The 25,580-nt window shown below is 43.5% G+C and overlaps 2 protein-coding genes across 18 annotated transcripts in view; one reads left to right on the top strand and one right to left on the bottom strand.

Moving 5' to 3' along the window:
• LOC108404833 (uncharacterized) overlaps positions 1-25,580 on the bottom strand; it is a 99,607-nt gene that overhangs the window by 16,596 nt on the left and 57,431 nt on the right. For 4 of the 16 annotated variants that reach the window (XM_036991250.2, XM_073228751.1, XM_073228750.1 and 1 more), the window contains exons 3-7: positions 18,731-24,860; positions 18,093-18,578; positions 12,477-12,545; positions 11,245-11,402; positions 2,811-2,907 (exon numbers count right to left, since the gene is read on the bottom strand). In XM_036991250.2, the coding sequence (XP_036847145.1) occupies positions 18,852-19,754 (903 nt within the window). In that variant the 5' untranslated portion in view covers positions 19,755-24,860 and the 3' untranslated portion in view covers positions 2,811-2,907; positions 11,245-11,402; positions 12,477-12,545; positions 18,093-18,578; positions 18,731-18,851. Of the gene's footprint in view, positions 1-2,319; positions 2,423-2,810; positions 2,908-11,244; positions 11,403-12,476; positions 12,546-17,938; positions 18,579-18,730; positions 24,861-25,580 lie in introns of those variants that run through there. The other 12 variants (XR_012127786.1, XR_012127785.1, XM_073228760.1 and 9 more) reach the window with 12 other exon arrangements.
• Positions 1-25,580, top strand: part of LOC108404830 (uncharacterized) — a 99,824-nt gene that overhangs the window by 35,196 nt on the left and 39,048 nt on the right. The window contains exons 3-4 of one of the 2 annotated variants that reach the window (XM_036991259.2): positions 10,749-10,809; positions 17,244-17,767. In XM_036991259.2, the coding sequence (XP_036847154.1) occupies positions 10,749-10,793 (45 nt within the window). In that variant the 3' untranslated portion in view covers positions 10,794-10,809; positions 17,244-17,767. Of the gene's footprint in view, positions 1-10,748; positions 10,810-17,243; positions 17,768-25,580 lie in introns of those variants that run through there. The other variant, XM_036991258.2, reaches the window with a different exon arrangement.

Raw genomic sequence — 25,580 nt, 5'->3', positions numbered from 1 at the left:
CCCACCATCAAGGGGAACAGGAACCAAGAGACACACTGCCTCCCAGTGGCCGTATACAAGGTCATTACCCTCAGCTGAGTTCTCAACCCTCTGTCACTGTTTCCATTCAAACATTTCTCTAAAGGGCTTCCCCCACTCTGTGACTCTCCATGACTTATGGGGAAATCTTATCTTTTAGTTTTCTGAGGAATCTCCATACTACTTTCCACAATGGTTGAACTAATTTACATTCCCACCAGCAGTGTAGGAGGGTTCTCCCTTCTCCACACCCTTGCCAACATTTGTTGTTGCTTCTCTTTTGGATGTTGGCCATTCTAAATGGTGTGAGGTGATATCTCATTGTGGTTTTAATTTGCTTTACTTTGATGATTAGTCATGTGGAGCATCTTTTCATGTGCCCGTTGGCCATCTGAATTTCTTCTTTGGAGAAGTGTGTGTTTAGATCCTCTGCCCATTTTTAATCAGGTTATTTACTTTTTGGGTATTGAGGCATGTGAGCTCTTTATATATTTTGGATGTTAACCCCTTATCACATATATCACTTATGAATGTATTCTCTCATACAGTAGAATGCCTTTTTGTTCTACTGATGGTGTTCTTTGCTTTTTAGTTTGATGTAGTCCCATTTGTTCATTTTTGCTTTTGTTTCCCTTGCCTGAGGAGATAGGTTCATGAAAAAATTGCTCATGTTTATATTCAAGAGATTTTTGCCTATGTTTTCTTCTAAGAGTTTTATGGTTTCATGACTTTGATTCATATCTTTGATCCATTTTGAGTTTACTTTTGTGTATGGAGTTAGACAGTAATCCAGTTTCATTCTCTTACATGTTGCTATGCAGTTTTGCCAACACCAGCTGTTGAAGAGGCTGTCATTTTCCCATGGTATGTCCATGGCTCTTTTATCATTAATTGGCCATATATGTGTGGGCTTATATCTGGGATCTGTACTCTATTCCATTGATCTATGGCTCTGTTCTTGTGCCAGTACCAAACTGTCTTGATTATTGTGGCTTTGTAGTAGAGCTTGAAGTCGGGGAGTGTAATCCCACTTTATTCTTCTTTCTCAGGATTGCTTTGGCTATTTGGGGTCTTTTGTAGTTCCATGTGAATTTTAGAACTATTTTTTCTATTTTGTTAAAGAATGTTGTTGGTATTTTGATAGAGATTGCATTGAATCTATAGATTGCTTTAGGCAGGATGGCCATTTTGACAATATTAATTCTTCCTACCCAAGAGCATGGGATGTATTTCCATTTATTAGTGTCCTCTTTAATTTCTCTCAGTGGTTTCTTGTAGTTTTCGTGGTACAGGTCTTTCACTTCCTTGGTTAGGTTTATTCCTAGGTGTTTTATTCTTTTTGATGCCATTGTGAATGGAATTGTTTTCCTGGTTTCTCTTTCTGCTAGGTCATCATTAGTGTATAGGAATGCAACAGATTTATGTGTATTGATTTTGTATCCTGCAACACTGCTGAATGCAGATATTAGTTCTAATAGTTTTGGAGTGAATTCTTTAGGGATTTTAATGTACAATATCATGTCATCTGCAAACAATGACAGTTTAACTTCCTCCTTACCAATCTGTATGCCTTTTATTTCTTTGTGTTGTCTGATTGCCATATATAGGACCTCCAGTACTATGTTGAATAGTGGTAATAGTTGAAAAGTGGGAAGAGTGGGCATCCTTATCTCTTTCCTGATCTTAGAGGAAAAGCTTCCAGCCTTTCACTATTTAGTATGATGATGGCTGTTGGTTTGTTATATATGGCCTTTACTTACGTTGAGGTACTTGCCCTCTATACCCATTTTGTTGAGTTTTTATCATGAATGGATGTTGAATATTGTCAAGTGCTTTTTCAGCATCTATGGAGATGATCTTGTTATTTTTGTCCTTCTTTTTATTGATACAGTGAATGATGTTGATGCATTTTTTAATGTTGTACCACTCTTGCATCCCTTATTTCCCTACTTCTTAATCATTTCTTCTAGAACATGTCCAGAGCAGGGTGAGTTGAGTGCAGGGAGACTTTTTTCACGTACCGAGGGTGCCCTGTAGCCACCCAGTCCTGTAATGTACATGATGAAGTGATGGTTTTCTGGAAATGTTAGTGTTCTTTTCTTTTTTGACTTCCTTTTATAGGGACATTTCCCCTTTACAGGAAAGTAAATCCTTTTCTCACAGATTATCTGGATTTCAACAAAAGGAATACACAGAGGAAAGAGTCAGTGCTCAGCATCTGACCTCCACACCAGAATTCCTGAGCCCACAGTGGACCTGAAAGCCAAGCTTAGAAGGGACTGAAAGGTCATCTAATCTCACCTGGCCTCACAAGTAGGTTCCCATGTCCTCCTACAGGTTCCCAGGAAGAGCTGGGCAGGGACCCAGCTGTAGGCTGGCTTCCAAGCACAGTAGTGTTTGAAGACTAGAAAAATGAGAACAATGACCCAAATGGCAGCTGTTGGCAAAGAAATTTCCTTTACCTCTCAAGGTTTACCTAACTAGTCTACAAATCAATTTGACATGAGGCAGACTAACAGAAGAAAAAAAACCCAAAATTTAATTACATATGTGTGGAGAATCAACAGCAGGAGATTCCAAGGACAGTCAGTGACAATAATGTATGTCATTCTGAGTTAAGGAGAAGAGGGTAGGGTTTGGGACTTCAAAGGAAAAAGAGAAACAATTCACAGGAATAGGAGGGAGGCAAAGTTAGTTAAATAAATGTTTTCTGGGCCCCATGAAAATGATGGGACAGAGAGGTACCAATACACACTCTGCCAGGTCCTCCCCGTCTCCCACCCCTTGCTCACATTATGGTGCAGTTAGCTACGGTGGCTGCTCTCCTCATGCAGCAGGGCCTCCCGCTACAATCTTTTCACACAGTTAGTGGTGGTGGATCTGTGGTCTCTAAGACAAAGGAAAACAAACAAAAAATAAATAGACCCATAAATATTGACAACAGACTTTTTGGTACCATAAGGTGTTAGTTGGGGGGTGGGTGATAAAGGTGAGGGGATAAAGAGGTACAACCTCCATATTATAAAATGAATTAGTCATAGGAATGGAAGTATTATGTAGAGAATATTACCAATATTGTAATATCTTGGCATGGTAACAGAGGTTAACTATCTTACTGTGGTGAGCATTTAGTAATATATGTATTTATTGAGCCACCATATTATACATCTAAAACCAATATATTATTGTATATCAACTATACACAAACAAAAAAATTCTCTCAGTCTTTTGAGCCTTGGCTGTTTTCAGCTCAGTGACACATCTTGGAGAAGTCCGCCCTTGGCCCCTACACACGGCAGCCACACACAGAGATGAGCCAAGCTTAGTGAGGCTGCCTCCTAGTGAGGGGACTGCACACAATTCAGGACAGTGGCCCAGATGGACAAGAGCATGACCATGCCAAACTGGTTAAGAATTCTGACTATTCAATGAGCATTTCCTTTTCTTCCCCCATCCTGAACTCAATGAGCACTTCAAGAAAATCACTAGATGAGGATACTTGACATGTCTTAACATCCTACAGCTTAGATATGAAAAAAAGTAAAACTTGATGGTGGTTCCCCAGATTTGAAAGCAATCCTAAAAGTTTACACAGCATTACTCAGAGTGAGTTTTGAAGCTGAAAGTTTTCTTGGTAAATATAATGATTAATTTACATTTTTATCTTTCATGATGTTTGTTGGAAAGATTAATTTTTTTGCTCTTGCCCAAAGAGTAGTGTTCTAAAAGCTATTAAGTATAGAAAAAAAGGTAGTAGGAAAGTGATATAAGACATCTCAACAGTTAATGAATAAAATAATGATACCAGGAAAAAAAGAAAACAGAGAGCAACACAACTGTAATTTTTTGCTCAGCAATAAGTGCTGCTCGCCTCAGATTTTGTCATGTGATAAAAGCAAAAGCAAATTTCATGTCCAAAATACATTTCTTAAGAAGGCCAGCTTTATTTATAATAGGAAAGATGTCTAAGTGTTTCATGGTGGAGAACACTTAAGTCAGTGGGGATATGATGACACTAGTACAGGATTCTGCAGCTATCAAAACTGATGTTTCTGAATACCTAGTAACATTACAAAACTCTCTTAATGTTAGGTTAGATAAAGCAGGGTATAAAATTATACATTTTGTATGATTTCAGTTACATTAAAATATGTCTAGAAAAAAGCTGAAACATTCATTGCCACCAATTGCACCAAAAGTCAAGGAGGTGATTGTTACCAAACCCAAGCCCCAGGAGTGGCGGGGGGGACACCAAAAGGATTTTGGTTTGCTGACTTTCCCTGCAGATGATGGATAATGCATGGTCAGCATGAAATGCATGGCTTCTTATGCCGATTCAGATTCTTGTCACAGAACCACATGATTTAGAGGAAGCAGCACTGGCCTCCCTTTAGAGTGACTCACCCTCTTTTATTGGAGGACAGATTGTCATCAGTGCTGGTTTGATGAAACCCCGAGGGCTCTGCACAACCCCATGGGGCTCACACAGCAGGAAGCCCTCAAGATGTGGGAAGGAATACAGTGGTCATAATGCCATTAGTCACCCTGATGGTGGAAATGGGTGCTCCAGGCTGTTCTAGGAGGATCATGTCTTTTGGGCAGAAGAACAGAACAAATCTTCAAGATTTTTCCAACAAGACAAGATTTTTGTTTTGGCAAGAGATCCTCATCTCATGAAACACAGACAAATGCATATATTTCCATGCAATACACACATCACACACACACACACACACAAACTTACTTTCACACATATGCACAAAAGCATACACTCACACAATACACACTTATGTACATATATGCAGACACACATAAGCATAGTTACGTGTAAGAACATATATATGACACTCACATATACACATACACTTACACATATACACTAATGCAAACACATGTATACAATATATGCACAGACACACACACATATATATATAAGCACACACATCACACACATACACATGCACTACATTACAATATAAATACATAACAGAGGAGCGTAAAAGGGCCCAGCTGTGATCAGATGGCCTGACACTGAGGCTACTTGTTAATAATTGAACGTTACAATTTTGTCTAAATCCCTCAAACTCTGTTTCCAGCCACCAGAGAATGTGGTTAATCATTGATAGCCAAATTCTGATTTCAGTGGGACCAACCTCACCACCAAGGCTGGTCTGGGTCCCCTCTCTGTGCCCGAGAGGAGCCTTGTAGGCTGAAGTCCCATCCCTGGGCACCTGGCCATGTGCCATCCCCAAGCATCAGCCCTGAGAGTGAGATCACCACACTTAGTTCCAGGGCACCTCTGCTGCAGATATTTATGACACTTCTTTCCAGCACCTTACATTGTGACACATATATCTTCAATCCCTTTTGACCAAAGAATTGGCCTTGTGAACAACAGTCATGAGCCAGCAGCCATCTAAGGCTGGATGCTTCTGGGAAGATGGGAGCTATGTGCTGTGGTCATTTCCTGCTCTGCCACAAGCATTTCCAGGGGTACAAATGGAAGTGGGCTGACTACTCCTCAAAATCCCCTTTCAGGCCCACCTCCCTGGCCTACCACCCAGCCAGGGTGTTCATCTGGGACAGAAACTCTGTCCCTGTCCTGGCCTATGTCTAGAAGTTGCTGAGTCCTGGGCTTGAGAGGTTTGAGGCTCAGGTCTCTCTCCAGGGCATGAATTCTTATTGCAAAGATAATGTCTGATCTCACCATCAGGTGGCTTCCTAAAACATGGTTACAACATCAAAATAGCCCCTGAGAACAAATTATTCAGGAACCTGTTGAGTTGACCTAAATGACCACCTGGCTGAGCAGTCACAGTTCCCCTCAACTAGTGGCCTGTTGAGATAGGTGCTCAGCAAATGTTGAGGAATGAGGAAGCAGAGCACGTTACCCCTCATAAACATTTACCTGAGTAAATCCTCAAGAATCTATGGTCCTGAAAGCACTACAGCATATCACATCTATGATTTCAAGCTGAAAAATAATTTTGAACAACAAAGAGCATAGAAGCCAAACAAAATTTTTACTTCTTTCTTTTTATGATAACCACTTGAAGATTTTTTAAACTAACAAATACCAACTTTTTCCCAATAAGCAGGTGATCATTTTTTTATCCTCCTTTTTGGAGGACCTGCTTTGTGTGGCTGCTTTGAACACAGTGGGGAGTCCTGTACATTGCTCTCCAAACTTTACTGTTCCCTGGATATTGATTATGGTCCACACATTTTCTTGTCATTTTCAGAAATTGTGGTTAGAAAGACATAAAAGTTTTTATTTTATCAATTTTTATCTTCACAATGCAGTGGCACTAAGTACATTTACATTTTCTGCAGCCCTCACCACCATCCATCTCCAACACTTTTGTCATATTGTAAACTGAAACTGTCTTTTTACACTAAATGATGGCCTTCCACTTTCAAGCTCAGATCTCCACACAGCCTGGTAAGTTTTACAACCTGAGTGGAATCTGTCCCAGACTATGCAGGAATAGCCAGTCACAGCTCTTCCCTTTGGAGGGGCAATTCTGGGCTCATACCTTCAGGGTTCAGGAAAACCAGTGTGGACATTGATGGGGTAAATGTAGTTATACAGTTTCAGAGGACCCTGTGGTTGTAATTAAACCCATTTCTGCAAAAAGACCCCCAGAATCCCACTCAGAGTTCTGGTTCCTTGTCACAGGTGTGGGATCCTGATATTGGCACAAATCAGAGCTCCCAGAAGTGCCCTCCATGTCACAGAGGTCCTGGATCCTTGGAAAGCTTTTATCAATATGTGGTCCTCAAGAACCCAGGGTAGCCCTAGGATGGACTTTGTGTCAAAGGGCAGCATATCCCAAAAGGGGTGAGAAATATGTCCCCAAGTGCATTTCACAGCAACTCCAAACAAAAAACATTCCATGACAGGATTTTTTTTTCTGGTTCCTAAGATCATGCAACTTATGACTCTCAAAGAAGCCATAGGAGGAGAGCTATGACCTGGCTTCTTCCTCCTACAGGAGAGACAACCAGCTACCCATGGTGGGCCTTTGCCAAATAGTTTCAAGCCAAACAGGTAATGGCAGAAATGTTCCTAATGCGGTATACGCAGTGTCCCCAATAGCCTTTCCAAGGTTGGGGCAGTGGGCTCAGTGGTCCTTAACCTCCTCACATAGGTTGCAATTAATGGTCCCTAAGTGGGGCTTCCACATTTAGGATGCCAGTGGCCCTATAACCTCATGAAGAGGTGCCTATCTTGGCTGCTACACAAACAAATGCACAACGATGTTACAGTTCCTTGCTCAGATTTGCTGTCAGTCTTCTTTTGCCTCTTCTGCTAGTAACAGAAGCCCTCTGTGGGGAGATCTTGTCCTTCCTGACATGGATCCTGGGTAATTGGGGCCAGGCAAGGCAGGGAATTCTCTCCCCAAATTCACATGTTCCCAGAGAGTTCCAGGACCCAAGCTGGACCAGTCAGAATCCCTGTCTGGGATCTGACACACAGGTGCTGCTGGAGGCACCCCTGTCCCTGGGTTCCAGTGGCTGGAGCTGTGTCCATGTGATGGCAAGTCTCCCGAAGATAGAAGTGAAGAAATTCAACAATTAGGAGGGAGTTGGCAGAAGAAAATCAGGTTCCACTATTCTAAGGCACCCTCAATTTCAATTTTAGTGCCCTCCTCTATAGGTATGTCTAGATGGAGTGTTTAGTTCTATTTTCTTAACATTTCTTCCTTATTAAGTAAATACTTTTTATTGTGGGAAATTTGACCAAAACAATATTGAACTGTCTTCCCAGGGCCACAGAGAAACCATTTCTAGCATTTTAGTCTCTTTCTTTCCAATCTTTTATCTTTACATAATTGTTTAAAGCAGTCTTGAGATTGTACTAAATACATGTTTTGTCACTTAGCCCTTTTGTCATTTATGGCCACCATGCAGGTCAGAAGTAGAGTTTCTAGTTGTTGGCCAGAAGGAGTTTAGCTATATGTAAAGAAGATCAGGGAGGGACAGAGGAAAAAGCAACATGAGAAGTGAGGCAGAATCCTCCTCCCAAAACCACATAAAATGCAAAAATACAGCAAATACAACTAATCCTGAAAGAGTGAGCTGAAGACTGCAACAGACTGCTTACATCTGGGGAAAAGAAAAGACATCACAGAAAAGGGTAAAGTAGCAAAACTGTGATCTGGCGAGACTGAAGCCCACCCACTAACCTAGCTCACAGGCTGCAGGAAGAAAAATGGAGCAGGGAGTGAGCAGAAGCCCAGGACTGCTAAACATCCATCTCTGGAGATCTTCTCCAGGAGCATAAACCCACATTACATGGTGCTCTGGAGCTTAGTGGGGTTGTACAGCAAAGACAGGTAGAATACTTGGAGAGAGTGAGGTTCCAACTGCTTGTGGAGAACAGGTACCCACAACCAGCCACTCAGAGAAAAAGGAAAGGGGGATACATTGAAAGAGTTCCCATCAGTGAGATGGGTGCTAAAGGGGCAAATATTACACAGAGCTTGCTGCTCACGAGAAAGGACAGATGGACAAGATCATCCCAGCACACTCAGCACGGCAGGTTGGGAACTTTCAGGAGCTTCGGACGCTCCATCCCCCTGGCTGGCAATACACTGCTGAGGCCCCCTACGGCAATACGGAGCCTGCCACTACTTCATCCCAGCAGTCACTGGTCCACACGCTTGCTGCTTCCACTATCGCGCCATGCCAGCTGGAAGGTGGCTCTAACTATGGCAGCTACAGGGGCGTAATGCAGAGGCTCCTCTCTGCATACTTGGCCCACTGGACCTGGAAGTGGAAGCAGGCACTGCAGCCAGGAAGCAGGAAAGAGCTCTTTCCTCCCAGCAGGTGCCACTGCCACACACCTGCGACCCCTGCCATTGTTCCAGGTGCTGGGAAGCTCCAGGGAGTAGAGCTTCTGGGCACTAGAGTGTGCCATCTACCCAAAGTTATTACTCCATAGAAATCACTAAAAACATGAAACAGCAAAAAAATCTTGTGCAAACAAGAATCCAACAGACACCAGAAAGAGGGCTAAGTGAAACTGAAATCACCAATCTTCTTGATAAAGATTTCAAAATAAAAATAAAAAACATGCACATGGAGCCACAAAAATATTCAAGGTCTCAGGGATGACTTTAAGAGATACAAACTTTGAAAAATAGAGTCTCTGAAATAATATATACAATGGAGGGATTTAAAAGCAGATTAGATGAGGTAGAAGAGATGGTAAATGAAATAAAAATGAGAGAACATGAAAACAAAGAGGCTGAGGCATAGAGAGAAAAAAATTTCTAGGAATGAAAGAATAAGAACAATCCAAATGGAACAATATTCTCATTACAAGGGTACCAGAAGAAGAGAGAGAAAAAGGGATAGAAAGTGTTTTTGAGGAAATAATTGCTGAAAACTTCCCCAATCTGGGAAAGGAAATAGTCTCTCAGGTTATGGAAGTGCACAGATGTCCCAACACAAGGGACCCTAGGAAGACAACACCAAGACATATATATAATAAGACATATAATAGTTAAAATGCTAAAGATCAAAGATAAGGACAGAATATTAAAAGCAGCCAGAGAAAAAAAGATCACGTATAAAGGAAAGACTATCATCAGACTTCTCAGCAGAAAACTTACAGGCCAGACAGGAATGTCATGATATATTTAATGCAATGTAACAGAAGGGCCTCCAACCAAGAATACTCTACCCAACAAGATGATCATTTAAATTTAACGCAGGGATTAAACAATTCCAGATAAGCAAAAGTTGAGGGAATTTTCCACCCATAAACTGTTTTTACAGTGTATTTTAAAGGGACTGCTCTAGATAGAAGTGCTCCTAAGGCTAAATAACTGTCACTAGAGAAAATAAAGCCACAGTAAAGGAAGTAGACCAATTAATTACTAAGCAAATGCAAAATTAAATCAAGTACCTACAAACCCAGTCAAAGGATACACAATGAGTACAGAATATTACACCTAATATGTAAAGAGTGGAGGAGGAAGAAAAAGAAGGGAGAAAAAAGACCTTTTAAATTGTGTTTGAAATAGTATAATAAGCAAGTTAAGTTAGACTGTTAGATAGGAAAGAAGCTGCCTTGAACTTTTTGTAATCATGAATCTAAAGCCTTCAATGGCAAAAGTACATATGTATCGATAATCACCATAAGATGTAAATGGACTGAATGCACCATTGAAAAGACATAGAGTTACAAAATGAATAAAAATCAAGACCCATCTATATGCTGTCTACAAGAGACTCATTTCAAACCATACAAAGACATACATAGACTAAAAGTGAAGGGATGGAAAAAGACATTTCATGCAAATAATAGGGAGAAAAAAGCAGGAGTTGTGGTAATTGTATCAAATAAAATAGATTTCAAAACAAAGTAAAGAAGACAAAGAGTGCCCGGATTGGAAGGGGGGACTCCAGGTCCACGTGTGGACAAGGTGTTGAACTTCCCTCAGGTGCCTCTGTGCGGTGGCCCTCGGCTTGTCTCCCCCAGAGGGTGGCTGTGAGGGCCGCAGTGGGTAACAGATGTAGAAGCACTTGGCAAATGACAAAGCGATCCCCGTCATAAGCCTTGCCATCGCCATCAGGGATCCTGCGGCCTTGGACAATGAGGCTTGGGCTCCAGACTCTAAGCTTCCCAGTGTCTTCCGTAAAGGCACATGGCACTCAGGCTCCTATAAGACCCCTAGGTCCCTGCCTTGCCCACCATGACCGTGTCTTCTGCTTTCCAGCTTGCAGAGGTTGCCTGTGAGAACCAGAGGAGGAGCACAGCCTGATTCCACTTCGGCCAAGGTAAAGAATCTCTCTTCTTTGCTGGGTCCTCCTTCCTCCAAGAGCCTGTAATGGGCCAGCCTGGAGCTGCCTTGGGAGGGGGAGCCAAGGGAAAAGCTGTGGCTAAAGGCCAGGGGCGAGGGACAGCAGGAGCACCGTGAAGTCAACTCTGGAGCCATGGAGGGCTATGGGCCCTTAACTTCCTGGGTATTAAAATACGATCTTTAAGATGGAATCCTTCATGCCTTTTACTATGTTGTTTACAGCTGGGCCTGCGTGCTAAATTAGTTGTCTAGGTTACAAAGTACTTAATTAGTGCCAGAAGGAGAAAAAAAACAGTATATACATAAAGGTAAAAAAATAAGCTGGGCCTGCAGGATTAACACAGTAAAGACGTGGGCTATGCTGAGGTACCCTCCTTTATCTGGGGAGTATTCAAACATTCCAGATGCCCACCCCTGCCTGGCACACTTGGCCCTCCTGGCACTGGCTGCTCCTGGCTGTAGCTCATGCCTCCTGTCTTCCTCAGCCACCTGCACAGGCTCCCTGACCAGGTTGACTCTCACCACCTCGTATGCCAAGACCCTGCCGGTGAAGTTTTTTCTTTTTCCAATCTGTAAAAACAAAGCACAGAAAATTATACCCAAGGCAGCTTAACTTTTTGAAAATTCATATCAAAGCTGGTTGTCAGAGGCCAAGTTATAACATTCTGGAATACAGGTTGCTAATGGTCACAGTCTCACCACCTCAGTACACTGGCACTGCAACTGTGACCTACCTTGCAGCCCCCAGCAATCTGATTGTATTCGTGCTCTTGGTATTCTTGGGGGAGGTTGTGTATTTTCCTCAGTTCTTGTACCCAACGCAACAAAGAATTGAAGGGCAGAGACACAGTAGGGAAGCAGAGTAAAAGTTTTATTTAAAGTTACTTAAAGAGAGAAGTGCAGCAGGCAGCCTCAGCAAGGAGAGGCACCGTCAAAGGTTGGAGAAAGTTTAAGATTAAAAGGTTACACAATTAGACAGTGCGGGCGACCTCAGAGACCGAAAGGTTGGGGGTTCCCCTTTTATGGCTTCTTCAGGAATATGACTAAGGCCTGGGGGTGCAGACCTGTTAAGTGGTCTTTGAATACTTAGAATTAACCTAACACAAGGAACTTCCTGCTCTGATTTCTCCCTGCCATGAGGGCATCTTGGTCTGGGAGCATATCAAACAGACTGCCTGCCCAGCCCCCAAGGTGGGCTGAATTATTGTCTGTTTGCTAAAGAATCTTACTTCTTAACTTCCTGGGTATTAAAATACAACCTTTAAGATGGAATCCTTCCTGCTTTTTACTATGTTGTTTATGGCTGGGCCGGCATGCTACATTAATTGTGTGGGTTACAAACTACTTGATTAGGGCCAGAAGGAGAAAAAAACAGCATACAGGTAAAGGTAAAACAATAAGCTGGGCCTGCATGATTAACACAGTAAAGCCATGGGCTATGCTGAGGTACCCTCCTTTATCTGGGGAGTATTCAAACATTCCAGGCCAAGTGGCTCCTGGCTTTTTGAGCTTTAATTGATGAACTCTGGGTCTTTTTAGTGAATTTTCCTGGCCTTTTTCTCTTTCCACCCCGCTCATATCTATTTCCTGCCTAACAGTATCCCAAACTAACAGGCACTCTAATCTGTGACACAGTTTTCTTACCGTGATATAATGCCACTGCATCTTTTGTCTTCTTTCTCACTGGCAAATTTCTCTCATTCCAGCTTCAGGCTGTTCAAGACAGAAGTAATTAAGATCTTGACTTACATCCTTCAAATGAAAAGATACATTCCCTTCCTTAAGCCATCACCTACACAATGCCAAACCAATTATCTTAAATACCACCCTCATTAGATTAAAGGAGAGAGGAGAGAAGATTCCTTAGCAGCCGCAAGGGGGAAGACAGCTGGAGAAGCCGCCATGTTGCAGGAGGCTGTGGGTGGTGTGGGGAGGAAAGAGTAGTGCCTTCAGCCTCAGAAATGGTGGAGGAGGAGCCTTTGGTGGGAGCCCCAGGGAGAAGAGGAGGAGGCGGGGCCATTGGCAGATCTGCTACCCAGACCACCACTGGTGGTGCCATCTCCTGTTTTAAAGGCCCACCGACCTGTAATTAAGAAAATATAAACGAAATAACTGTGGGCTCTTGAGGGGAAGGAGCTGTGCTCTCCCCAGGTTGTGGAGCACTCCATGCTCCGCCCCTATACCCAGGTGGACATGAGCGCTGGCTATAGGCAGAGGCCATCGGAATCTCTGCCTACATGGCTTTTACCTCTCTGGGATATGAGGGTGGAAAACGTTGCTGTGTCAGGTACTGAGATGAGTAGAATGGCTTCCCTGACGACTCACCCTTCCCTCAAGCAGCGGTTGCAAAATGCCTGTCATGCCTCAGGGAATCAAACACTCCTGGAATGGCTGACAGCTGCCATCAGGATAGTTTTACCTAATTAGGGTGATTTATCATATTTTCCCAGTAGTTGGAAAACCTATGCAGAGCTCCAACAGGTACTGTGGGAATTGGGTATGAAAAACATCATCTATAATATGGACCCCCAGGGCCCTGATGAGGAGGTGTTCACTGTAGGAATGAGAAATCTGGTGCTGTATACAGCTCCCTCATGTCTCTTTGGGTCCCTAGTGACTACTCTTGCCCCCCACCTAGGGCAACTCATAAGAGACTATACTTGTACTTTAGTAGATCTGGGAAAGGTTGAAACAATAAGGGCAAGGAGGAAAGTACAGGCCACGACTGAAAGGAGAGGTGCAAAAGGCCCCGTGAAGGTCTCGAGGACCCTGATGTGTGTTGATTTGATAAAGGCCTGGTAAGTGAAAGAAAAACTCGATGGGCAGCCCAATAGAATATTGTTAGAACTGCAGCACCAATTAAAGCCAGAGCAGCTGTTCCAGTGGCTGAGGTCCAGGACACGGAAACCAGAGTCAAGGCCTCATGCCCGGCCTGTATCCCTGCAAAACTTCCTGGGACAGTTCTTAGGATTCACCTGAGCCCTCACCCCCATAGGAGGATGATTGGGCATCATGGTTTGACTGGGGGGGGTGGTCAAAGTCCCCACCTTGGGGGACATGGGACCAGAGGCCACATGTAGAATTAGGAATTCATTGGTCCCCTGTGAATGTACAACGTGGCCTGGCGCTGGTGGACAACACAGGAGCTGACTATTCTTTGATTCATGGCAACCCTGAGTGTTTTCTCGGGACCCCTGCTGTGATTGATAGCTTGTTGGGGTAAGGCATTAGAGTGAAGAAAGCCCCAATCCCACTGTGAATAGGGCGTTTACCCCCAAAGGAGTATATCGTGTACATTTCTCCCATCCTTGAATGTATTTGGGGGTAGATATCCTGCAGGGCCTGTGGTTACAGACCACTGCAGGTGAGTTCAGACTGAGGGTACGTGTGGTAAAGGCAGTTCTGAGGAGACATGCTAAGCACCCACCTGAGGCTCTGCCTGTACCTTGGTGGGTGAAATATTAGGCAGTATAAATTGCTTGGGGGGCACAAGGAAATTGGAGAACCTCTACAGGAGTTGGAGAGGGTGGGCATCATAAAGCCCAATCATAGTCCTTTTAATTCCCCAGTGTGGTCAGTGAGAAAGACAGATGACTCCTAGCGTATGACTGTGGACTACAGGGAATTGAATAAAGTCACACTGCTTTGCATGCTGCTGTCCCTCTATAGCAGCCATTCTGGACACCCTCAGCCATGAGCTGGGAACATATCATTATGTACTAGACCTTGCTAATGCTTTCTTCTCTACTGACATATCACAGGAAAGCCAGGAACAGTTTGCCTTCATGTGGGAAGGCTGGGAGAGGACATTTACTATCCTTCCACAGGAATATCTCCACAGTCCCACCATATGTCATGGACTTGTAGCCCAGGTCTTGGCCACATGGAGGAAACTGCAAACAGTGCAGTCGTATTCGCTACATTGATGCTATTATGCTCACATCTGATTCTCTTTCAGATTTAGAAGGGGCAGTTTCTAGACTGTTGCGACATCTACAGGAAAAAAGGATGGGCTGTGAACAGCACCAAGGTTCAGGGACCCGATTTGTCTGTGAAATTCTTGGGAGTTGTCTGATTGGGTAAAACTAAAGTTGTTCCTGAAGCAGTTATAGACAAGGTCTAGGCTTTCGCCACCCCTACTACTGTGGCAGTATTACAAGAGTTTTTGGGTCTTTTGAGTTACTGGAGAGTGTTTATCCCACATTTGGCACAATTTCTGAAGCCCTTATACCAGTTGGTATGAAAGGGCATCAAGTGGGACTGGATGAGACATGTGCAGCTGCTTTTACTGCTACCAAGTGGGCAGTCAAGGCTGTACAAGCCTTGAGTGTAAAGGACTCATCAAGGCCCTGTGAGCTAGATGTTCATGTAACTGAAGATGGTCATGTATGGGGTCTTTAGCGGCGGCTTGAAAGGACATGCCAACCTATTGGATTCTGGTCATAACTATGGAAAGGGGCAGGGGTCCAATACACCTTGACAGAAAAGCAAATGGCTGCTGTGTACCACGCCATGCTGGCTACGGAGCCCATTGCTGGAACAGCTCTGACTAAGGTAATAACAACCTATTCCATCCCAGCGTGGGTGCGAGACTGAATGCAAAGGCCATGGACTGGCGTGGCACAGACACCTACACTGGCCAATTGGGGTGCATATTTAGAGCAGCACAGTGCCCTTTCTACTAGCCCCTTAAGTGAAGAACTTCAACGCTTATTGGGGCCAGTGACCTACACCAGTGGAAAGCAGGAAGAGCTTGGTTTTCAGCCCTTGGTAGCCGAGACTCCTTATCAGGAAAGAAAAGCCCCTAAGCCCCTATACCTGAACTTGCTTGGTACACAGATGGCTCCAGTCGTGGGCAGCCCCTGAGGTGGAGGGCTGTGGCTTTCCATCCTAAGACTGAGACAATATGGATGGAGGATGGAGAGGGGAAGAGCAGCCAATGGGCTGAGTTATGGGCAATATGGCTTGTGATCACCCAGGAGCCCTCCCCCATAGTTGTCTGCACTGACAGCTGGGCTGTCTTTTGGGGCTTGACCCTGTGGCTACCGACATGGTATCATGCCAACTGGATGGTTGTTCACTGGCCCCTTTGGGGGCAAGAGTTATGGCAAGACCTATGGGCCTCTGTCAGACTAAGACTGTTACCGTATATCATGTGACTGGCCATTTGCCTTTGGCATCCCCAGGGAATGATGAAGCAGACACATTGGCCCAGGTGCACTGGCTAGATGGAAAGCCTGCCTCTGATGTGGCCCAATGGCTACACCAGCATTTGTTGCATACGGGGCAAAAGACAATGTGGGCTGTAACCCACCAGTGGGGCTTGCCACTGACCTTTGAAAAAGTCAGCAGAGCCCGGAAGGGGTGCCTTGTGTGTTCTAAGAGGGACTTATACCGAGTCCCACAACAACATGGGGCAATAGTAAGGGGGCCAATACTCCTTGTCAGGTGGCAAATAGGCTGTATTGGGCCTCTGCCCATATCAGAAGGATATCGGTATGCCATGACATGTGCGGACACGGCTACTGGACTATTGGTTGCTTTTCCTGCATGTTGTGCAGATCAGCAAACCATCAAGAGGGGCCTAGAGCATCTCTTTGCAGGCTATGGCCAGTTGCAGGTGATTGAAAGCAAACAAGGCACACATTTTACTGGACATGCATTACAAGAATGGGTGCAGCAATTAGGAATAAAGTGGAAATTTCATGTACCATATAATCCTACCAGGGCAGGCATGATAGGTACAATGGTTTGTCAAAATCTGGCCTGAAGTCAGACACCAATAGTCTACAGGGTTGGTCAGTTAGCCTATGGACGGTGCTGTGGCATCTGAATGAGAAGCCACGTAAAGGAGCTCTTGAGCCCTGTGGATATGCTCACACACCTTGCTGCCTCTCCTATACAATTGTACATCCAAACCAAAGAAGAGCTATTGAAGCCAGGGTACAGCCAGTAGAGCAACATCCTGCTGCCATTCCCTACTGCATTAAGCTCTGGAGACACTGTTGAATGGACCTGGCCCTGGACATTTTGACACATGGACCAGCGATGGCTGGCCCTTCTGGCACCTTGGGGGAAAGGCCTGGCAGCTGGTCTCCTGTGTATTCATGGAGTCACAACTGAATGACCCCCAAAGGTCATGGCAGTGTACCCAAAACATCCAGGAGGTAAGAGCATCTTGTGGTGAAGTTTTATCTTTATAGCCAGTGCATGTACCTCCCGTAGCCCTATGTATCAACCCATCTGTAACTCCCACAGGGAGGGGGGTGAAAGTCTGGTATACTAGACCAGGACAAGATCCCATTCATGCCACTGTCTTATCACAAGACCACTCTCTTGCATGTATCCTACCTGATGGACAAGATTTGCCTATGCTAGTGTCATTAAAACATGTATCTTATTGCCCTTAAGGTTATTTTCTCCTACAGTCCTTGTGGCCTGAATGCGCCCCCTGGCTGCAGCTGCCGCATGATGATTGCTCTCGTATACTGCCTGCCTATTGAATGGACAAGCTACGGACTTAATCTGCATGATTTTGAACGTAGCTGAATCCTCCGGTTTGAGGACTGTCATAATTTTATTGCTGTTGCTATTATTGTGTCATTAGTCTGGTCACAATGCTCCAGTTTTCTCACCCAGGGACCTTTTTGGAAGAAGGGGAAGAAGCAGATTGTAAGGAGAGATTTCTAGAGGGGTGGCCTGTGGGTAAAATTGTAACATTTCCAGAATATCTCTCCCGCTTTACTGTATTTGCATATCCTCAGGGGTGAAGTTAATCTCCGTATCAATGGGTAATTACCTGGGCAACTAAAGTTGTGTGTGAACCTAAGAGGTTAAGGGGAGGGGCTTGCTTGCTTGTGGGTTGGCTTCTTCCAGAGCAGAGGAGAAAGAGCCTGGGACTGCAGTTTGTGAGCAATAAACAGATTTAAACTTTATTTCTCCTTTTGACTGATTTCGGTTTTTAGAGGTGTTTTTGCCCCAGGATTTCCTTTACCCGAACTTACCCTTGCCTTTTGATTCCCACCAAGTGTAGGTTTTTTTTTTTTCTGTTTTAAGATAAAAAAAAATCCTAGCCAATTCAAATAACCGAACCAATTCCAGAAATGAATACTCACTAAATTCATTTAATTAAACAATAACAAGTAAATATCAATAACGTCTACACATCCAAGCACAATATGTCCCCCAAAATGTCACAAGGGAGTTTTTTCTTTAATAGTCCAAAGATGTTAATGAAAATATGAATCAAGTCCAACTTACGTCTTATTTTTTTCCCTCCACAACACAGACACAAGTTGAACACCAGCACCCAGGGGCACAGTGTGGATCAGTTTCAGTGTTTTGTTTTGGTCCTTGCATTTCTGAAAGAATTACACGTTGTAAAAAAGCCAGCAAAAGAAAAATATTTCAAAGGGACTCCAATGGGCGTCTCTAACACGAAAACATTTTTCCGTAACAGAAGTAATGAAAATGCTTGCTTGCGACTTTCCAGGGCCCTCGCTCAGTTCTTGGTGTTTTCAGTGAACGGCAGGAAGATGTGAGAAGGAATCAAGACCGCAGTATTAGAGAACCAAGGAGGTCAAAAGGCCCCAGACCCTTCCCAGCCTTCCATCCTCCTGGCCCCAGTAAATCGATGATAGAAAGTTTGGCCTCAGCGTTTTCCAAGTCTCCCCAGTTGCAATTGTTGTGCCCTCTTTTTTTTCTCTTATTTAAGGGAGAAGAGAGGAATGCTTGATTTCTTTGCACCTAAGGAAAAAAGGCCTTGACTTGCCCTTTCAGCCCACGAGGAAAAGCGACAATCCCTTTGTGGTGGCCAAAAGAGGGAGGTGTTTGTATGTGTCTGTGGGGTACGATAAGAGCTAAGCAATAGGACGATCAGCTAAAATCAACATCGCTACCTGTGGTATTGAGCCTGTGAAAACTGAAACTCTTCCTTAATCCGATCACAGGACTCGGAAGTTGTACATTTTAAGGGTTGAGCAGGCTGAGACGGTGCCTAAAGAACAGTAAAATATTCTTTTAGCCCACATCACAAGCGAGGCAGGGGGTTGGAGAAAACCGCGCGGCGCTGGCGGCGGAGGGGCGGTCATCGCGCAGGCAGGCAGAGCGCGAGGAAAACTCTCCTCCCGCTTCCCCCGCCCCCGCGCCGCACGGCCGGCAAGGGCTGGTTTCGGGGTAGCCCCAAGCCCCCGCTGCCCTCCCCCGCCCAAAGCGAGCGGCGAGGGGCCGGCGTGCCGCACCCACTCCCTCCCTGCCAGGAATGGAAACGGCCCGTGGGAAGCACTCGCGCCGCGGCGTCGGGCCGCAGTCAGGTCGGGGGTCGGAGACACTGCCGCCGCGCGCCCCCCGCTGGGGTCCGGAGCCTGCGGCGCGAAGTGCGGGCAGCCCGCTCTCCCGCGCCGCCGCCGGAGCAGCCGCGCCGCCGCCGAGCGCACCCTCCCCGCCCCAGCGCGGAGTCGCAGCGCCTCCACCTCCCGCCGCGCCCCCCCATAGCTGTCGCAGCGCGGGGACGACAAACGGCTCCTCGCCGCGCCGGGGGCGACGGGGAACCCCCCAGCCTGCGCCGCCCCCGCCGCCCGCGCTCTCCGGTGTCTGCCCTGCGTGTGCAGCTGGCTCCGGCCGCGGCCCATCCAGTGCGGCTTCCTTGGCTGCGCTGGGCCGAGGCGGCCGGCCGGCTCTGAGGGGCGGCTCCGGGAGTCCCGCCCGGGGTCCCGCCCCCCGCCAGCTCTGGCGTGACGCGGGCAGGAACGCGCGCGGCGGCGGCGGCGGCGGCTGGAAGGGTCGCCCCGCATTGCTCGCGGGCGTCACCGGCCCTCCGTGGGCGTCGTCTGGCGCGCGTCTGCCGCGGAGACGCTCCGAGGTTCGCTGGGCGGAGGCGCGCCCGCCGAATACCATCGTCAAACACAAGTAGTTATAAATCATTTACCTCTTGAGGACCTTTTATCTAAATTACATAGAAACTTTCACAACTTAATGAAAAGACAAATAACCCAATTGTAAATGGGCAAATTGTTGGTGGAGTGTTGTGTGTTTTCCTAGGTCATTGTCCCTGCGGCGACAAAGAATTGAAGGGCAGAGACACAGTGGTGAAGCAGAGTGAAAGTTTTATTTACTTAGAGAAGTGCAAGCAGCAGCCTCAGCAAGGAGAGGCGCCCTGAAAGGGTGGGAAGAGAAAGTTTAAGGTTAAAAGGTTACGCACTTAGAAAGTGCGGGCGACTTCACAGAGAGGAGCGCCCGAAAGGTTGGGGGTTCCCCCTTTTAAGGATTCTTTAGGAATGTGACAAAGGAATGGGGGTGCAGACCTGTTAGGTGGTCTCTGATACTTAGAAGTAACAACACAAGGAATTTCCTGCTCTGATTTCTCCCTGCGATGAGGGCATCTTGGTCTGGGAACATACCAAACAGGCTGCCTGCCCAGCCCCCAAAGTGGACTGACATTGTCTGCTAAAGAGTAAGTTAAGAATCTTACATTTTTAACTTCCTGGGTATTAAAATACAGTCTTTAAGATGGAATCCTTCCTGCCTTTTACTATGTTGTTTATGGCTGTGCCTGCATGCTAAATTAGTTGCCTAGGTTACAAACTACTTGATTAGGGCCAGAAGGAGAAAAACAGCATATAGGTAAAGGTAAAGAGAGTCAACTGGGCCTGCATGATTAACACAATAAAGACATGGGCTATGCTGAGGTACCTTCCTTTGGGAAATATTCAAACATTCCAGGCCAAGTTGCTCTTGGGTTTTTGAGCTTTAATTGATTAATTTTGGGTCTTTTTTAGTGGACTTTCTGGTCTTTTTCTCTTCCACCCCGCCCATATCTATTTTCCTGCCTAACAAAATAATCTGGTTAGATGTTTTTCTGAAGAAAATATACAAATGGCCAATACATACATAAAAAGATGTTCAATATCATTAGCAAAATAGGAAACAAAAACCACAACTAGATAATTAACAACGACTAGTATTGATAGGGAAAATTTACAAGGACAGCAACCTAGCGGGTGGCTCCCCTCCACTTCGCCCCCCTCCTCAACCCAAACAAAAAAATACACTCCCTTGGTTTCCCGCTCTGCTGAGCACCGGTTCCCAAGGTTCACTCCCTAAACTCCCTCCCCCTTGCCTGCTCGCTTGCTGCGCACGTAAGAATGTTACAGATAAGGAAGCAGAAGGGTATAAATTGCTCCCTTTGCCTTTGTTAGGGGCTCAAACTTTTTGGGAGATTACTCCCCTCTGAGCTCACCGGTGTGAAATAAAGCCTCAACACTCCAAGAACTCCGAGTGCTGCTTGGTTTTTCCGTCGGTGATCTAGTCCAGGCTTTTTTTCCCCAGTATTTTCCGTAACAGTATGACTATAATCAAAAGTTGGTAAGGCTACAGAGAAATTAGAATCTTCATAGACTGCTACTAAGAGTAGAATGGGTGAATTTTATGTATGTGAAGTACATCTCAAGCTATTATGAAGAAATTATTAGACTAAAAAAATGTTAGGACTTCTACATTCAGCTCCAACGTGTAAAGAGCTGGAAAGGCATCATTCCCATCCTCCAACACAAAATGCTGAAGAAGCTGCAAATGAACAACTTCTCTCACAGCCATCAGAGAGCTGATCTCACAGGCAATCCATTAGCAGATGAAAAGAGAATCACAGACAAGACCAACCAATCGGGAACAGGAACCCCTGGAGACAGTAACTGATAGGTACACTTAAATGGTTAATTTTGATGAATTGCTGAAGGCTGAATATGGACTACATGGTTAGAACTTCTAGGAATATCTTCTGACATTTTTAACTCTCAATCTAACTCTCAGCCTTTAACAATTCATCAGAAATTACCATTTGAGTGTTCCTTATCAGTTACTGCCTCTGGGGAGAGGGGGAAATGAGTTGCTAATCCACAGGTATAAAGTTTCAGTTTTGTAAGATGAATAGAGTCTGGTGGTTTGCTGTACATGTGTCTACAGTTAAGGACACTGTATTGCACAGTTGAAACTGTCAAGAGGATAGATCTCATGTTAAGTGTTCTTATCACAATAAAATAAATTGGCAAGAACGAACTTTTAAAATATATTTAGAGACATATTTTTGGTGAGTATCCTATTTATGTCCAATTTTCATTGAAATTGTTAGATTCTTAATAATAAATCCTGCAGTATATGTATTACAAATATGTTTTCTAATTTATCAAATGCTTTTAAAATTAAAAATAAAAAATTCTGGAGGCTCAGTCTTTGTGGGGATCTCCATGCTTTTGTGGATCTTACCTCCAGAAGCACTTGCAGATCCTCAATGTGAAGATCCGAGCAAAACCCTCTCCTGTTTTAGTCAGGGGGAGGAATATTACCATGCACCTTGCATCTTCCATGCATTTCTAGCATCTTGCCCTTCGACAAAACAGAGTTTTAATTTTATCTGGATTCCTCATCAATGTACTTCTCATGAGAGGAAGACAGTAGATTCAATAGCAAGGCTAAGATTTACATCAGGGCCCTTGCCAAGAAGAAACTAGCCAGCTAGTCTGTTAAGGGAATCTGACATTTTGGTTTCCTGAAATCCTTTTTTTTTACTTTATAGATCAGTTGTCTTTATGAAAAAATAGGAACCCAAGAAAACATCAAAATTTTTATTTTAAGTAAAAGGATAGTCACATTAGGCCAGTTCACTTGAAGAGTTCAATTACTTTTGAAATAGAACTTTGCTGCTTATAGACATGACAATTAAATAAATCAAAAATGAAGTACCAAATGTCTTTTGCTCATCCTTTCATAGAACAAATATGTTACAGTATTGTTCTAAGATATCTTTACCAATTCTTTATAAAATCAATAATTGAATAAGAGGCCCATGATTAATATTTGAATATAGTTGAGGATTTTTACTTGAAATAGAAGTACTTTCCTACTCTACACACATCTCCTTTTCTGTCTTTTTCTCCTCTGCAGCTTAAAGAATGATATTGAAATTCCTACTTAAGGACTGAAATAAACAAATCACCCCCAAATTCATAGTACCAAACTAGTAATACAAGTGTCGGTACACCTGTTCTTGTTATTTGTATAACACTTAATCATTTATGCTTCCATATATATTGATTTACACAATACCTTCAATAACATCTGTGTATAGGAGCAACAGGTATTCCAGACTGGTATTCAGTAGAGAAGAAAAACAAGACTTTGAAAGATTCTTGTCCAGAATCACAAAACTGGTGAGTGGTATTTCCTCACCTCCCATTCTTAAACATCAAACTTTATGTACAACTCCCACAGATGACCATGAAATGTTAGCATTTCTGCCCAATAAATCTTAGTAAATACAGGAGGAGAAGCTTTTCAAAGATTATGCAGCACCCTTTAGATTTCTTTTTTGTGACCTATACTAGGCAAATGAAATCCCTCAAGCCATAAAAGAATATTAGAAGCAATTGGTGACTCTGTTAACTCTCACTAAGAATTATCACTTAGGAGTTCTTCCTTGGACAACGTAAAAGAAACCTTCATATATGAACCTTTACAATGGTCTCTTGTTAAACTTATGATTAGAGGCATATATTTGAAGCTTCAAAGCTATCACACAAACTGTAAGGCAGTTAACTTTAATCAACCCAAAATGGAAAGCTGGGTAATACTTATACATACAAATTTGTATGTGAAGGGTTAACAACTGATAACTCCCACACTTGGAAAAGAATCATAGTATCATTTAGGAGAAAATTGTTAATATCACAGTTAAAACCACACACACACACACACACACACACACACACACACACACACACACACACACACACATACACCTCTTTAAAAATGCCAGGAAATGGCATTTAATTTTTATTAATTCACTCTAAAAATTTTTAAGACCGAACTAACCTATCATAAACTGAGAATTGAGCATGTAAGTTGTTATTTTTTTATTGAAATATAGCTGACATACAGTATTATACTGGTTTCAAGTGTGTAACATAGTGATTCAACATTTACCTAACATTATTAAGTGCTCACCCCAATAAATGTAGCTACTATCTGACAATATACAGAGATATTACAATATTAACTATATTCCCTATGCTGTACTTTTATATCCCCATAACTAGTTGATATTATAATTGGGATTTTGTGCTTTATCCCTTTCACCTATTTTATCCACCCACCCATTTCTCTCCCCCATGGCAACCAACAGCCTCTTCTCTGTGTCTTTGAGGCTACTTCTGTTTTTTGTTTTGTTTTATTTGATTCCACATATAAGTAAAACCATATAGTATTTGCCTTTCTCTATTTTATTTCACTTAGCATAATACCCTCTAGATCCATCTTTGATGGTGCAAACAGCAGAATCTCTATTTCATGGCTGAATAATACTCCATTGCATATATGTACCACTTCTTCTTTATGCATTCTTCTATCAATGGACACTAAGGTTGTTTCTATATCTTGCCTATTGTAAATAATGCAGCAATGAACATCAGGAGTGCATATATCTTTTCAAATCGGAGATTTTGTTTTCTGCGTAAATTCCCAGAAGTGTAATTGCTAGTTTGCATGTTTCTATTTTTACTTTTTGAGGAACCTCCATACTATTTCCTATAGTGGCTGGACCCAACATTCCCACCAACAGCATAGGAGGCATTCCTTTTTCTCTACATCCTTGCCAATGCTTGTTTTCTTGTTTTTTGGATAGTAATCATTCTGACTGGTGTGAGAGGATATATCATTGTGGTTTTGATTTGAATTTTCCTGATGTTGAGTGATGTGGAGCATCTTTTCTGTGCTTGTTGGCCATTGGTATGTCTTCTTTTGGAAAATGTCTATTTAGGTCCTCTGTTCATTTTTTAATTTGGTTTTTGAGGTTTTTCTGGTGTGCAGTTACATGAGTTCTTTATATAGTTATTAGACTCTTCTTGGATAGATCATTTGCAAATATATTAGCCCATAAAGTAGGTGCCTTTTCATTTTGTTGATGGTTTCCTTTGCTGTACAGAAGTGTTTCAGTTTGATATAGTGCCACTTGTTTATTTTTGCTTGTGTTTCTCTTTCCTGGGGAGACATATCCAGAAAAAAATTACTAATGCTAGTTTTAAGAGATTCCTACCTGTTTTCTTCCATGTGTTTTATGGTTTCATGTCTTACATTTAGGTCTTTAATCCATTTCAAGTTTATTTTTGTGTATGGTGTAAGATAGTGATCCAGTTTCATTCTTTTGCATGTAGCCATCTGGTTTTCCCAACACCATTTACTAAAGAGACAGTCTTTTCCCCATTTATATTTTTGCCTTCTATGTCATATATTAATTGACAATACATGCATGGGTTTATTTCTGGGCTCTATGTGTTGTCCCACTGATCCATGTATCTAGTCTTGTGCCAGTGCCATACTGTTTTAATCATGTAGCTTTGTAATATAATTTGAAATCAAGGAGCATGATACCCCCAGCTTTGTTCTTCTTTCTCAAGATTGCTTTGGCTACTTGGGGTCTTTTGTGGTTCCATACAAACTTCAGAATTACTCACCCTAGTTCAGTGGAAAAAGCCATTGGTATTTTGGTAGGTATTGCACTGAATCTATAAATCACTTTGAGCAGGATGGCGATTTTGACAATATTAATTTTTCTGTCCATGAGCATGGGATAGCTTTCCACTTATGTGTGTCTTTTGAATTTCTTTCATTAATGTCTTACAGTGTTCAGAGTACAGGTCTTTCACCTCCCTGGTTAGACTTATTCATAAGTGTTTTATCCTTTTTGATGCAATTATAAAT

The sequence above is a fragment of the Manis javanica genome, chromosome 2, assembly GCF_040802235.1.
Source record: "Manis javanica isolate MJ-LG chromosome 2, MJ_LKY, whole genome shotgun sequence".
NCBI lineage: Eukaryota > Metazoa > Chordata > Mammalia > Pholidota > Manidae > Manis > Manis javanica.
This window is presented reverse-complemented; position numbering and strand designations above follow the sequence as displayed.